The sequence below is a fragment of the Bubalus bubalis genome, chromosome 9 (assembly GCF_019923935.1).
Source record: "Bubalus bubalis isolate 160015118507 breed Murrah chromosome 9, NDDB_SH_1, whole genome shotgun sequence".
Lineage (NCBI taxonomy): Eukaryota > Metazoa > Chordata > Mammalia > Artiodactyla > Bovidae > Bubalus > Bubalus bubalis.
This window is the reverse complement of record NC_059165.1, coordinates 90130309-90145353: the sequence shown is the minus strand read 5'-3', so window position 1 is coordinate 90145353 and position 15045 is coordinate 90130309. Positions and strand designations below refer to the sequence as shown.

The window sequence follows — 15045 nt, the reverse complement described above, 5'->3', positions numbered from 1 at the left end:
GTTGTGTTCGTTTCATATATTGTCAGTTTCTACACACTCAGTCTTTTTCTTTAGTTTCCAATTTGCTGCTAAAATTCCAGCCTCACTTATTTAGCATGGTTAATATCGTTATTTTAAACTCTGTAGATTTTAGTGTATGGAACCCCTGGGGGCCTGTTGGTAGAGCCTGTTATTTCTGCCGATTTTTGTTTATACTGTCCTGTCTTCTTGTGTGCCTGGTCATTTCTTCTTTTTTAAAAAATATTTATTTGGCCTTAGTTGTGGCACCTGGGATCTGCAATCTTCACTGCAGCATGTATACTCTTATTATAGTTGCGTCATGTGGGATCTAGTTCCCCGACCAGGGATCAAACCTGGCCCCCCTGCACTGGGAGTGTGTGGTCTTAACCACTGGGCCACCAGGGAAGTCCTGCCTGGTCTTTCCTGATTGTGTGCTAGATATTGTGCCTGCTGACTCATTGTAGAAACAACGTGAAGCCTAAGGTGATGCTGTTTTCCCCAGAAAGGATGGACTTCCATTTACTTCTACTCAGCATTTAGGGTCACGTCAATCTGGTGTTGGGGACTGAGGTTACTCAGAACTCAGCTGCAGTTGCCGTGAGCGCCTGTCTGCTGCCTGTGGACCTTTCCCTTAGAAGGCAGCCCTCTTATCCCAGCTCATATCAAGGAGGTGGGGGCTCCCCAATCTGTCTCCCCTCAGGAGGCCCTGGATCTCAACCTCTGTGCCCCTAGCCTCATGAGACCCCCTCAGCCTCTTGGCAAACCCTCCACCCCAGGAAAAGGCAGCCCCAAAGCCAGACTCCTGGGCTTCCATCCCCCTCCCCAGATTCGGGATGGAAATCCTTCACTCTCTCAATGGTCCTCCAGAGCCTTTGAGCATCTCTACCCTGTGCAGCTCTGCCCACGGCCCTCATCAGAAGGGTGTCCACACTAGCTGGCCACCATTGTGCGAGTGGACTCTGCAGAGAGAAAGGTTTATCCAAGGTCCAGATGGCTAAGGAGGAGGCCAGGGACATAGATCATTGTGATCTTAGAGCCACAGAATGACCAGTGGGGATCCAGTCTCAGCTTTTATTATTTTGTTAAGGTTTATTTATTTCTTTGGCTTGGTGGGTCTTTGTTACAGTAAGTGGGGTCTGCTCTTCATTGCAGTGCACAGGCTTCTCACTGAAGTGGCTTGTCTTGTTGCGGAGCTTGGGCTCTAGGATGCAGGGGCTTCAGTAGCTGTAGTGCATGGGCTCAGTTGCCCTGAAGCATGTGGGATCTCCCCAGATGAGGGATGGAGCCAGTGTCCCTTGCATTGCAACGCAATTCTTAACCAAGGAAGCCCTTGGCTTTTACTTTTTATTTTATTTATTTCTGGCTCCACTGGGTCTTTGTTGCTGCACGTAGGCATTCTCTAGTTGTAGCAAGCAGGGGCTACTCTCCAGTAGCAGAGCACAGGATCTAGGGAGTACAGACTTCAGTAGTTGTGGCTCGTGGGCTTAGTTGCCCCGTGGCATATAAGATCTTAGTTCCCCGACCAGGGATCGAACCTGCGTCCGCTGCGTTGAAAGGTGGAGTGTAAACCCCTGAACCGCCTGGGAAGTCCTATTCTCAGCTTCTAGAACATCCACCCCCTTCTCCGGTTGAGGAAGCCCAGCCCCAGGCCAGGGCAGAGCCAGGCTGTGAGTCCAAGGTCTCCCGTTTCTATACTTTATCTTTAGGAACGGGGAGACAGCCTCGTCCCCTGGACTGAGACCAGAGACTCTGTGGACTTAGCAGGAGAGTTTCACAACCGAGGATCACCTACCAGTAAAAGGCCACTAACCATGTCCAAAAATGGCAGGAAAGTGACTGGACGTGACCAGTGTCGTGGGCTCCGAGCCCAGCTGGAAGTCTCACCTCAGTCTCACCTCTGCTTCTGGGCTCAAGGGGAGGGCCCTGCAGGCATTCAGTCTGGCGGAGGAAATAGACCATCTACATCTCTCCATCTCTGACTCTGCTACTGATTCCATCCACTCCTAGTTTTAACCCAATTCACTTCAAACTCTGCCCCTCTCTCTCCCTCATCCTCTGTGATATCCCACCCTGCCTGGCCCCTGGGTAGGTGAGGGGAGTGGCCACCGAGCTGCCAGCAAACTGCGCAAGGAGCAAGATTTCTCAACAGCTTCCAGCAAACCTGCCCGTCTACGTTGGCTGGGCGCAGGAGGTCTAGGTCACCTTGTCTCTCATCCCGTCTCCCCAGCAGCTGTGTTTGTAGGGCAGACCCACCATGGCTGCCAACCTCAAGGGTCCCTGACCCCCAGAATAGGAACTTGGGGACCTGGAGTTTGGCCAGGCCCTGCGCTTGAGACAGGGTGTCGCTCTGAGCACTGAGCAGAGCTAACTGGAGCTCAGAGCCACACAGCTTGGGAATCTGGGGCAGAATTAGGGTCTGCTCTTTCTGCAAGACCTCTGCCTCCCACCCTGCCCCACCCCCACCCCCAACCCGGAAGGCTGCGCTTGCTCCCACTTCTGTTGTTGGTTGAGTTCAAGGGAGCCTCTGACCCTGTGTGACTTCTCCAGCCAGGTTGTTGGATACTAAGAAATTTTGTTTCATATTTTGCTGTTGTTGCCAGGCTGAACCGCTTGTGGGATCTTAGTTCCTCGACCAGGGATTGAACCCACCCACTCCACAGTGAAAGCGTGGAGTCCCAAGTACTAGAATGCCAGGGAATTTCCAGATGCTAAGAAATTTAAAACCTGTTTGGAAACAAACTTCTGTTCTGCTTAGTACCACTTCACTTCAAGCTGAACCATCTCAGTTCCCCAAAAACTGTTTGTATTTTCCTAAAAGAATCTCTTTTAGCTACAGAGAGTTCCACAAAAGCTTTAAATCCTGCTCCCAGGGGACATTGGGTGGTGTCTGGGGACATCTGTAGTTCATCACAACTCGGGGGGAGGGGGGACTCCTGGCATCAAGGGTGTAGGGGCCAGGGAGGCTGCTCCACTCCCCACAGCTCCCAGAACAGATCCCCACAGAGAGTGATCCGGCCTTAGTGTGAGCAGGGCCTGAGGTGACCCTGTTCAAACTAGGTGTTCCCCCATCCAGCCATCCTGCAGCCCACTGTGGAGAATCATTGCCCCCCCCTGGCTATGGTTGATCCTCATGTGTACTGGGGTCTGGCAGCCAGGTTGGGGTCTGTAGCGCCCAGGGGTGACCCTCTGTCTGTCATCAGCCCAGTTCACAAAGCATCCAGGACGCTCCGGCCCACACGGCCCTTGCCTCTCTGCCACACGCCCTCAATGCTTCTGTGGGAGCCCGCCTGACCCCAGTGACTTCCCGGCCCTTTACTGGGAGGCCAGCCAGGGCCCAGTGGCGTCTGTTAAGCTTCTATTTTTAGGCAAACCTCACCCCCAAGTCATGCCCCCAGCCTCGCCAGTTCTGAACTGGCCTCTCCCCAGGCGGGAACCTGACCGCGGCCTGCAGCTCCAACCGCCTCCTCACTCCCTCCCAGAGGGCCCGCTCCCACCTTCTCCCCCCACAGCTTCCCAAGGCCCTGCCTGGTGTCCAGGGCCTTCCAAGGCTCTGCTGGGCCCAGGCAGGCCCAGCCAGGTCAGGTGCCCGGGGCATCACGTGCCTCTGGAGGAGAGGCTGCTGGTGAGGAATGTTCCCGGGCTGACTCAGCGCCTGTGCCTGCCCGAGGGAGTTGACCTAACCCTGGGGGCACGCAGTGAGGCTGGGCTGGCCCTGCCTCTGCCAGGACCAGGCTTCAGTCTGCTGTCTATGTAGCCATGACATGGCCACGTCTGGTCTCGGCCGCTCAGCCCATTCATGCCCACACATGGATACATGCTGACGCACATGCATGCACACACAAACTCATAGACACATAGGCATGCATGCACAGACACAGACACACACTCACCCACACATGTGTGCACACATACCTGCACACAAGCACACAAAACCCAAGGGAGCCCCCTGTGACCGTCCCCAGGTGCCCGGGGTTATAACCCAGCCCGGAGAGCACCTCTTAGGGGCATCGTGTCCAGAAGAGGAAGCCAGCAGCACTGAGGGGCTTAGTGCCCACGAGGGAGGCCGTGGTTGGGATGGCCCCACAGGGTGTTCGGGGCTCCCAGGGTCCTGGTGGACATTCCAAGTGTGGGTGCTGAGCAGGACTCCCCAGCCTTCCAAGGAAAACACGCCATGGGGCCACCCCGTTTGTTCTCTGTCAGCGTCTATATTTAGCACTGAGTAATTTCAGTATTTTTAAGTTGAACCAAGGGCGGTTTTCCCTGAGCTGGATGTTTTGTGGCCGCTTTGAAGCACTGTGCTGAATCAGAGCACTCTGGGAGCCCACACGTGGGCCCCGCGCGCCTGGAGCAGACACATTCAGGCCTTTTCTGGCCCAGAGAGGGGCTGGGATGTCTGGCAGAGAGGTAGGTAGGCAGGCAGCAGCACAGAAGGGATTTTTTTTTAAATGGAAACTTGGATTGAGATCACTATAGATTTACACACGGTTATATCAGATCACCAACAGAAAGGCCCTGTATCACCTGTTGACACAGATTCCTGAGGTTTGACGTGTGTGCATGTATTAAGATCTTTGCCAGTTCATCCCCCTACCCTGGCAGACCTGTGAACCTCCCCCCCGCAACACACACACACACACACACACAGTCTGGATACTTGGCTCTTGAGTGAGGACCCCTGGTGTGCACCTGTCTCCCCAGACCCCTCCCCAGGGCACCACCTCCCTGAAACCAGGAATCCCTCCTTGTCTCTACTACCTTGACATCTCAGAGATGTTCAGTATGCAGAACCACACAGCATGTGACTCTGGGGGCTGCCCTTTTCACTCTGAGCGATTTCATGGAGGGCCATCCAGGATGTACACTTCCACAGTCCATTCCTTTTGTTGTTGTTGTCTTTAATATTTATTTGGCTGTGCCGGGTCTTAGTTGCGACACGTTGGGTCTTCAGTCTTCGTTGCAGCACAGGGGATCTTTAGTTGCAGCATGTGGACTCTAGTTCCCTGACCAAGGATCGAACCCAGGCCCCTTGCATTGGGAGCACAGTCTTGGCCACTGGCCCACCAGGGAAGTCCCCAGTCTATTCCTTTTCATTGCCCAGTGGGAAATTTTTTGAAAACCTGGAATCTGCCTTTCCTTTTCGGCAACTGCCCCTCTCTACTGACTGGGACACAGACAGAGGCGCCGTGTATCATGACAGAAGCACGCGCTTCTGCTGAATGACCTGGGTCAGTGCCAGCCTGGCCAGGCGGCTCCCTGGGACCCATGAATTTGGGTTCCTGAACCTGGGCTCTACCCACTCCATATCAAACTAATACCATGCAGACCCACTGGCCGCTTCCTCAACCCGGACAATGCGCTCACTGCGGTTAGGTCATTTTCTGCTCTGATCTCAATGCCAGAAGCCCCTCCCCAGTCATGACAACCGCAGACATCCCCAGAGGTTGCCCAGTGTTCCTGGGGACAGGATCTCCCTGGGTGAGAGCCCCGGGCTAGGGATCCCATGGACCCCACAGGACACTGGGTTCCTTGACCATGTGACCCCTGAGGTCCTCAGATGCTGCTCACACCTAAATACACACCTTGAGGATTCTCAGGCAGAGTCCAGTAGCTAGGACTCCACACTTTCACTGCCATGGGCCCAGATTCAAGCCCTGGCCCAGGAACTAAGATCCTGCAAGTGTAGAGAGGAGCCAAATAAATAAATACATGTCTGAGTGGGAGGGAGGGAGGTGACTCACAGATGCTGGAGTCACCCTGGTTCACACCATCTGACCATCAGGGTTTATCCTGCTGTCTAGTGTGAGTTGGGATCAGATTGCATTCCACAGCCTTGGCGCTGTCAACACTTGGGGCTGGGTCACCCACTGTGGGGGGCCGCCCTGCGCACCGTCAGTGTTGAGCAACATCCCAGGTCCTGACGGCCACAGATGTCTCCAGACATCACCCAGTATCCTCAGGGGGCAGGATGATCTCAATTGAGAACCTCTATCCTAGGGCTCACTAAACATGGATTGGATGGAATAGGTAGGATTTTTAATCACCTTAAGGAAAAGAAAAAAAAAATTTGCATGACTAAATTATAAAAATAAATTAACATCACTCATACATGACTGGTGGGTACGTACAATGGTGCAACCACTCTGGAAAACAGGTGCTGTCTTAAAAAAAAAAAAAGTCAACAAGCAGTTGCAGTCCTCAGCATTTATCTCTGAGAAATAAAGGTTCATGTTCACACCGAAGCCTGCACACAGATGCCTGCAGCAGCTCTGTGCTGACATGGCCAGAACCGGAAACTGGTGCAGGTATCCTTGGACAGGTGAAGGGTCCACACCATGGACCTCCACTTGGCCTGCACGTGAGTGGACTCGATGAGCACAGCTGCCGGGGTGGGGCTCCAGATCATGAGGCCAAGTGAAAAGCAAAGCCAGTCCCAAAAGGCCCCATACTGTACGTGTGTATGTGCTTAGTTGCTCAGTCATATCTGACTCTTTGCAACCCCATGGACTGTAGCCCAACAGGCTCCTCTGTCCATGGGGATTCTCCAGGCAAGAATACTGGTGTGGGTTGCTGTGCCGTCCTCCAGGGGATGTTCCCAACCCAGGGAACAAACCCAGGGCTCCCACATTGCTGGTGGATTCTTTACTGTCTGAGCCACCAGGGAAGCCTTCCATACCACATGGTCCCATCTAAAGAGCATTCTCATAACCAATTGAACATGGATGTAAGTCAGGTGGAAATGGGTATTTTAAAAAATATTTATGTATTTGGCTGCTCCAGGTTTTAGCTGCAGCACAGGGGCTCTTTGATCTTGCTGCGGCATGCAGGATCTTTTTTATTTAGTTGCAGCATGAGGACTCTCAGTGGTGGCATGTGGGATCTAGTTCCCTAACCAGGGATCTAACCCAGGCCCCCTGCAATTGGAAGCTAGGAGTCCTAACCACTGGACCACCAGGGAAGTCCCAAGACATTTTATATTTAATATCATTTCAATTCACTGGACAAATGACCAAATGAAGGCAGGAAACTGGCCCAGGCCCTCCAGAGGAAGAGTAGGGTACTCAGGACCCATGGGTACAGGCTGCTCATGTAATCTGCCTGCATCCAGGGCCAGGGGTCGAGTCCTGGGCAACTCTGCCTCCATCAGACACTGGGCCATGTCTGGGGACATCTCTGGTTGTCACACTGAAGGTGCTCTTGGCATCCAGAGGGCTGGTCTACACCCCGCAGGGCCCAGGACATCCCCCCAGAGAGAATGACCGGCCTCAGTGCCAGCCATGTTGGGGGAGGAGCAGGTGCAGGAATCAGAGAAAGCCCCTCCATTCTGAGCCAGCCAGGAGTGGAGGCGGAGCTTTTGTGAGCTCTCCTGGGGCCCTTGGGTGGTCACATCCGGGGAGCACTCAACCCCAACCAACCATGGAGGGGACTGTGGGAGAAGGTGCCCTTGGCCAGACCTCTCACCAGGGCTGGGTTCAATCCCTGGGTTGGGAAGGTCACCTGGAGGAGAACATGGCAACCCACTCCCCATGGAGAGAGGAGCATGGGAGGCTACAGTCTATGGGGTTGCAAAGAGTTGGACATGACACGACTGAAGGAAATGCATGCACCCACCACGACCCAGAGGACAGAGGCATCATGACTGCAGGGTGGCCAGGCTAGGGGCCCCAGGAGGCTCCAGAAGGGGGACACATCCCTCCTCGCCATCCCCTACCTGCAGTCCCAGGACTTTATGAGTCAGCTCATGTCCATCTGTTCCCCACCCAGCTCTCTGGACGACGGGGGCCCAGAGCTGATGGCAGACAATGTCAGCCACTAACAACATAGCCCAGGCTCGGAAGCTGGTGGAGCAGCTCCGCATCGAAGCTGGGATCGAGCGCATTAAGGTGAGTAGGGGAGAGGCCGCTGGACACACCCGCAGCAAAAGGTGGGCACGGAGGCTAGCAGGACAGCGGGGGTTGCACTTGGCTGTGCCTCCTGCTGTGTGACCTTGGGCCACTTGCCTAACCTCTCTGAGCCTCCACTGTCCCAGCAGAAAGACACACCTCCTATTAAGCTAGGTTGTGGGTTGTTTTGAGGGTAGATGTGCCAGTGTGCTTCATAAACACAGTGAGACCAGAGGCAGGCCTCAAGGTCTGTTGTGAGCCCTTCAGCCCTTGGGGTCCATCCCTGGATGGCCCCAGAGAAGGCCGGATGGGGCCCCTCCAAGAGGGTGAGCGTGAGGCAGGCGCTTTCTCTTCTGGCCCCTCATCCTCAGAGCTCTGTGCCACTCCCTTGTTGTGATAGATGCAAAGAAAAGTCAGAGACCTGGCCCTGGGCAAGGGAGGACATGGGGCCTTTCAATGTTTACTTTTGCCACTTCTGCATGGATTGCATTTTTGGAAATAAGCATGTTTGATTTTTATGCTAAAAAAAAAAGAAAAAGAAAAAGACAAGCAGTGACTCCTCACAAATGCTTAACCCATCAGAGACCAGGAACATGCAAAACAAAATAAGATACTGCATAATTGGGCAGTCAGCTTGCGGGCTTTTTTTTTTTTGTAATTATTTGTATAAAGTTAACCATTTTTAAAGTATACAATTCAATGACATTTGGTGAACTGAAAATGTTGTGCAACCATCATGACTAATTCCAGAACATTCCATCACCCCAAAAAGAAATGTTGTTCCCATTAGCAGTTACCCCCATCCCCTCCCCAGCCCAGACAAGGCTGACAACCAGGAACCCACTCTCTGTGTCTGCGGATCGGCCTGCTCTGCACGTTTCCCATCAGTGGAGTCACACCCTGTGTGTCCTTCTGTATCTGCTCCTCTCACTGAGCACCATGTCCTCAGGGTCTGTCCATGTGTTAGCGAGTGTCAGGGCTTCTCCTCTTTTCATGGCTGAGGGATGCTCCCGTGTGTGGAGGGATACATGTATTTATATAGCTGAATCTTAAGTCCACAAGTAGACATCAGGATGACATTCAGCGCTTTCAAAGAATAAGGACCAATGGGCCAGTCATGGCCTCTTACACAAGAAAGGTATCTGCCACTTTTCAAAATCATCTTCTCACCAAACCCGTCCACTTTGCCAAGGATGCCAAGCCGCCTCCAAGCAGCTGACTCCTGCCACAGACCCCAGCTTGCAGGTGGCCGGGCAAGGGCCAGGGAGTATCTGTCTGGAAGACACTGGTGGTTTACGCTCCCTCATTAGCCAGGCTCCAGCTGCCCACTGCATTAGTCAGAGATATATGATGATATATTACAGAGAGAGAGGGAGCGTTAAGAGGCAGTTTAAAGCACTGGGTCATGCAATCGTGGAGCTGGCAGTTCTGAAGTTTGCAGGGCTGAACAATGGACTGGAGACCCAGGGAAGAGCTGCTGCAGCTCGAGTTCCAAGGCCATCAAACAGTCTTTTTCCTGAAGGTCTTCAACTGATCAGATGCGGCCCACCAACATTAGGGCATGTCATCTGCTTTATTCAAAGTCCATCAATTTAAATGTTAATCTCGTCTAAATTTAAACGTGCATCTCAACCCTGGTAGCTCAGCTGGTAAAGAATCCACCTGCAATGCAAGAGACCCCAGTTCAATTTCTGGGTTGGGAAGATTCCCCTGGAGAAGGAAATGGCATCCCAGCCACTCCAGTATTCTTGCCTGGGAAATCCCATGGACAGAGGAGCCTGGCGGGCTACAGTCCATGGGATCTCAAAGAGTTGGACACGACTGAGCAACCAAACAACAACAATAAGAGACATCTAGGCTGGCCTTTGACCAGACAGCCAGGTACCCATGGCCGCGCCAAGTAAGCACATAAAATCAGCCATCACCCATGTTTTTGTTCAGGGCTTGCCTCCCCCAGCACCGTCATCCTCTGTCATTGCTCAGTGCAAACACTCCCCCCGTGGCCCTGCGGTGGGAGGGGGAGGATCTTTGAGCGCCTTGCACCTCCAGCCCAGCCAGGTGGAAGGAGGTCGCTGCAACCCCCGGGTGGGGTTGGGGGCCCCCCACGAGGCGTTTGAATGTTCCAGGACTCTGAGCACTCAAAGCATTCCTCAAGGCTGAAGACAGAGCAGCCCGGTTGAAGTGGTTTCCTCTGCCAGTCCCAACCCTGGCAGACATCGCTGACTCACCCACCCGTTTGATGTTGGGAGGGCTCCCTGGCAGCCTTTGAACATGGGGAGGAGCAGAGTCAGGCATGACCCATCTCCCTCCCAGTCCCTCCTGAGGTTTTGTGGCCCCAAGACAGCGACCAGGGACCGCAGGGCCAGCCCGAGGGAGCGGCGGGGAGACGAGGCTGAAGGCACATGGCATCCTGTCTGCAGGGATCCAGGCGGAGCCATAGAATCTGAGCCGGGGCCCATGCAGAGGCTCCTCTGCAGACTTTCCAGAGGACCCCTGCTGCAGAGGTGTGCCTGCGCCCCAGACTCAAAACGGGGCTGGAGCAGGCAGCCTGGACAGTGCAGCCTGCCCCCACCCCTGCCCTCCCTGCACCGGACACCAGCCACTGCTCTCCCCAGGTCCGCCTCCCCAGCGCCAGTTGGGCAGTCCCTTCCTCTCCTCCCTCCTCTTCTGGGGACCCTGATGCAGAGGGTCCTAAGTGTCAGCTTCCTTACCATGGCCACGGCAACCCCACTGGTCAGACAGCACAGGAATCAGCCACTGAAGGGCCTGTCCCCCATGCCGGGCCACCTGCCAGCCAGGCTCTCCCCCATCAGGTCCTTTCTTGGATGGACATGGAGACTTAGACCCAACCCTCCCCTGACCTTCCCTTCAGACTCCACACAAGCTCTGCTGGAGGGGGCTCAGTCCTGCGGCTGCTTCTTTAATCTCAAAATTCAAGTAAAATACACATAAAATTGACCACTAATGATATTTCGTGTGTTGACAGTGCTGTGTAACCATCACCACCACCTAATTCCAGAACATTCCATCACCCCCAAAAAGAAGCCCCCTCTCCATTAACAGTCACCGTCCCCCTAGTACCGCAGCCCCTGACCACCAGGAACCCACTCTCTGTGTCTCTGGATCGGCCTGCTCTGCACGTTTCCTGTCACTGGAGTCACACCCTGTGTATCCTTCTGTGTCTGCGTCTCTCACTGAGCATCGTGTCCTCAGGGTCCGTCCACGTGGTACCAAGTGTCGGGGCTTCTGTCCTTTCTGTGGCTGAGTGGTGCTCCCCTGTATGTGGGACAACGGTGTGTGTCTTCAGGAGACGGGCGCTAGGGTTGTCTCCATCTTTTGGCTTCTGGGGACACGGAGCCTCGGCCCTTTCACATCTTTCCTCTCTCCTCCTGTGCCCAAAACCAGGTCTCCAAAGCCTCCTCCGAACTCATGAGCTACTGTGAGCAGCACGCCCGGAACGACCCCCTGCTGGTGGGAGTCCCCGCCTCGGAGAACCCCTTTAAGGACAAGAAGCCTTGTATTATCCTATAGCTTGGTTGTCTCGCTTGCTCAACTCCTCCACCCCGCTCCCCTTCCCCCAGCCAGGGCGTCAAATCAAGGAAAACTCTTAATTCCGAAAGAAATGCAAACAGTTACCACTGCCCAGATGGGGTAAAATTTACCGTCTGGGTTCAAATGGATTACCAGACCCAGTATCGCAGCCCCATCAGGGGCTGGGCTTCACCGCCACTTCCAACGGGGAATAGCTGACATGCCCCAGCGATGTGGTGACAATTTCTGAAAACTGAACTGCCATTTGAGTCGTGGTTGGGGCGGAACTGGGCCGGAGCAGGGAAGGGAAGGAGGTGGGTGAATCCGCCACTGGCGTGGGCGGCCCAGGCAGGTGGCAAGTCTCACACCTTTGGCTACTGGGAAGGCTTCTGCCAAGTGGATGATGCGATGCTTTTCTGGGGAGGTGGGAGGCTGTTCAGTGGAGTAACATTGGGTGGGAGTTGGGGGGAGGGACATAATGCACCCCTTTTGCGGAAATTTTTCTCCTTTTCATTTAAAACCTTGTAATTCCATACCACTAAGATCAGGCGTCATCGGCTGAATCTGAGGCAAAGCCGGGTCATGTAACAATGCACACGTGGATGGTAGGGGCCAGGAGGGGAGCTCTGCCTGTGAAACACTGTCCCCCAGGGCCACCCCGCTGCGTGGCTTTCCTGTGGCCTGTGTCACCCTCCAGCCACGCTGCGGCTCCCGCCCACCCCAGAAAGGGATTTTCAGCCTGTGGCCCTGGTCACTGTGACGTCCAGCTGTGTTTTCTTTAGTTTTAAGCAGGAGACTGGCGCTGGCAGTTAAGAGGCCACGGCCCTGTTTAGCTTCTCAGTGTTTTGTTTTGTTCCACTTTCTGCATCTCCATGGCTGTTTTTCCAACAGAAATGCCACCTGGGGAGACCTGCCCGGGGTGCCTGGTGCTTCCGGGTTTGAAAAGGTGTGGGATTGTCTGGAAGTCACTGCAGAAGCCGTGGAGATGGGAGCCTCTGCCCAGACACGGAGAGGCACTCGCCGTGCTCCACTCCCACTCACACCCGACCACCCGGGGTGTTTGTAAAGTGTCCTGGAGTGGCCAGTGAGGAACGGGGCGGAGGGCTTTTTACAATGGCTGTTTCCTATGCTGTGATATGGACGGTTCAAGGAGCAGGAGGCTGGAGGACTGGCCGAATGCACACCTGCCCTCCTCAGCTGCCGGGGCCACCTGCAGCCTCCAGGACCCCACGGCCTGAGCTTCAGGGGCCGCCCGCTCCTATGGCCTGGGATGTCAGGCTCCCAGGCTGAGCGCGAGGGTCCTAGGCAGCCAGCACAAGGCACGTGGGCTGGCAGGACCCAGAGCCTCTGCTCCTCTCGTGCCCCTGGGCTCAGACCTCGCCTGGCTGCACAGGCTGGTGGGATGCCCAGCACCCCCAGAGTGCAGACCCAGGGGCCACGCTCCCCTCCCCCAGCACCCAGCTCTCTCCGGCTGGTCCGGGAGCACCTGGGGCCTCAGGGAGCCTGGCTCCCCCGCACCTGCAATTAGACTGGGAAAAGCCCCCGAGCCCCTGACCCCTACACTGCAGCCTAGGGTGGGGAGGCCCCACCTGCCCACCCCTGGCAGAACAGCAGGATGGAACAAAGCCTATTCCAGAAACCCTGGGCACACCCCAGGGGTAGGGGTTGGGGCAGTCACGGCACAGCGGGGCTCAGCCTGAGGGGCAGAGGGGCAGCAAGGGCAGCCTACGAGCCATCTGCTGACCCGTCACCCTTCGCTCTGGGACAGAAGCCTTAATCCCTTGAGCCAGAGCTCAGTCCACGCCTGCCCAGCCTTCTTCCCGAGCCCCCACTGACCCAGGCTCCCACCGCCAGGTCCCAAAGAGGACAAGTGGTCCTGATCTCATTGGGAGCACCCAGACCCAGACCTGCCTCTCTCTCTGGCCCCTGCCCTGCCAGCACCACCATGTGTCCCCACCAAGTGACCCTGGAGAAGCCAGCAGAAGGCAAAGCTCAGAACTCCTGGCAGAAGGGGTGGGGGGAACCTGAATTCAGCAGCCCCATCGCTGGCTCCAGGCTCAGCCAACCGATGGCCACACACCCCCTCAAACCCTGAAGCAAAATCAGACCTGGGCTAGAGCTTCCACCCTCCCCCCTGGTTGAGACCCCAGGGATTCAGTGGTCTGGGTAAACTGAGGCCCAGAGAGCATGGGGACCACTGTGCCCCCGCCCCATGGCCACACCTGCCCAGCTGCCTCCCAGGTACCCACCCACAGCCTCTGAGCCCGGGAGAAGGCGGCAGCAGGAACCCTGCTGTGGACTTCCTTCCAGCAGAGGAAAAAGCGCTTTTCCCCTTTTTTATTTTTCCTCTTCAACATCAGAGTCCCTAGGGTAGGCCTGGAGCATCGGGGCACACAGGACACTGTTCTGCTTGTGCTTTTCTGGCATGCATGTTGGCAGGAAAACACGGCTTTCAGGGTGTCTTGGAGACTGTAAGCGCCCCACAAGGCCAGTGCCTCTCAGCCACGTCCTGAGGGAATTAGGGACACACACACACACACACACACACACACACAAAGGTGGTGCTGGGTAATGGCTGAGTCTCCTCTCTGGAGCCTGCAGTGGTTCCCTGGGCCTGGCCCAGCCCCCATTCCATGCCCCTGCCCCATCCTCCCCAAAGGCGACCCCTAGGCCCAGAACGAAGTAACTTGGTTGTGACCTCCGCCCCATGGAAGTGCAGAAGGTGCTTTTTCTTTCTCTGATGTCCTGGCTGCCTTGTCTGGTAGTCACTGGGCCTCCAGGCAGCTCATGCAGCTCCAGCCCCCAGGTGGGCAGGAAACAGTCATTAGACCTCCGCCCTGAGCCTGAGTGATCAGGGGCAGTTTCGGGGCCATGGGGAGGCCACCACAGGTCACTTGTCCTTCAAGAGCTTGAGGCTGGGTCCCCTGAAAAGCCATACATCGACACCCCGCCCACTTCCCCCCCACCTGCCCCCGTCCCTGGAGACTATTGCCAAATGTTGTAAAGACTGGTCATCAGGTTCTCAGAAGCAATCTGTGGTTCTAGCAGGTTCTACCCCATCTGTGTGTGGATGTCCAGTGGTTTTTATTTCTGATTAAAAAAAGAAAATTCCAGGTGTGCCACACCCACTTTCCTGCAGTGTTTTAATATCGTGTGGAATTGTTACTACCGAGTGAATTAATCCACAATAAAAAGGCTCACTGCTCCTTTCCTCCCGCCTCTGGCCCTTCCTTGGCTCCCTAGCTACTTCTCACGGGGACCGGGAGGGGTGTGCGGGCTTGGCTTCCGCAGTGGGGACAGGGGTGATGGCTGCCCTGCCACCCCAACTCCTCCTCTTCCCCCACACCAAGAGGCAGACAAGTCACCTTCAGTTTCTGATCTCTGGTTAGAGAATGTACTGTGGTGTTTAGTCACTAAATCATGTCCGACTCTTGTGACCCCATGGACTGTAACCCACCAGGCTCCCCGGTCCACGGAATTTCCCAGGCAAGAATTACTGGAGTGGGTAGCCATTCCCTTCTCCAGGGGATCCTCCCAACTCAGGCATCAAACCCGCACCTCCTGCACTGGCAGGTGGATTGCTTACCACTGAGCCATCAGGGAAGCCAGTTAGAGAATTCAGAGGGAAGCTATC

The 15045-nt window shown here is 55.3% G+C and overlaps 1 protein-coding gene across 4 annotated transcripts in view; it reads left to right on the top strand.

The window, feature by feature from the left end:
* The window catches only part of GNG7 (G protein subunit gamma 7), a 138407-nt gene extending 123785 nt beyond the window's left edge, over window positions 1–14622 (top strand). For all 4 annotated transcript variants that reach the window (XM_006047836.4, XM_006047832.4, XM_044947905.2 and 1 more), the window contains 2 exons: window positions 7762–7880; window positions 11286–14622. In XM_006047836.4, the coding sequence (XP_006047898.1) occupies window positions 7800–7880; window positions 11286–11411 (207 nt within the window). In that variant the 5' untranslated portion in view covers window positions 7762–7799 and the 3' untranslated portion in view covers window positions 11412–14622. The remainder of the gene's footprint in view (window positions 1–7761; window positions 7881–11285) is intronic.
* The last annotated feature ends 423 nt before the right edge of the window (window positions 14623–15045 follow it).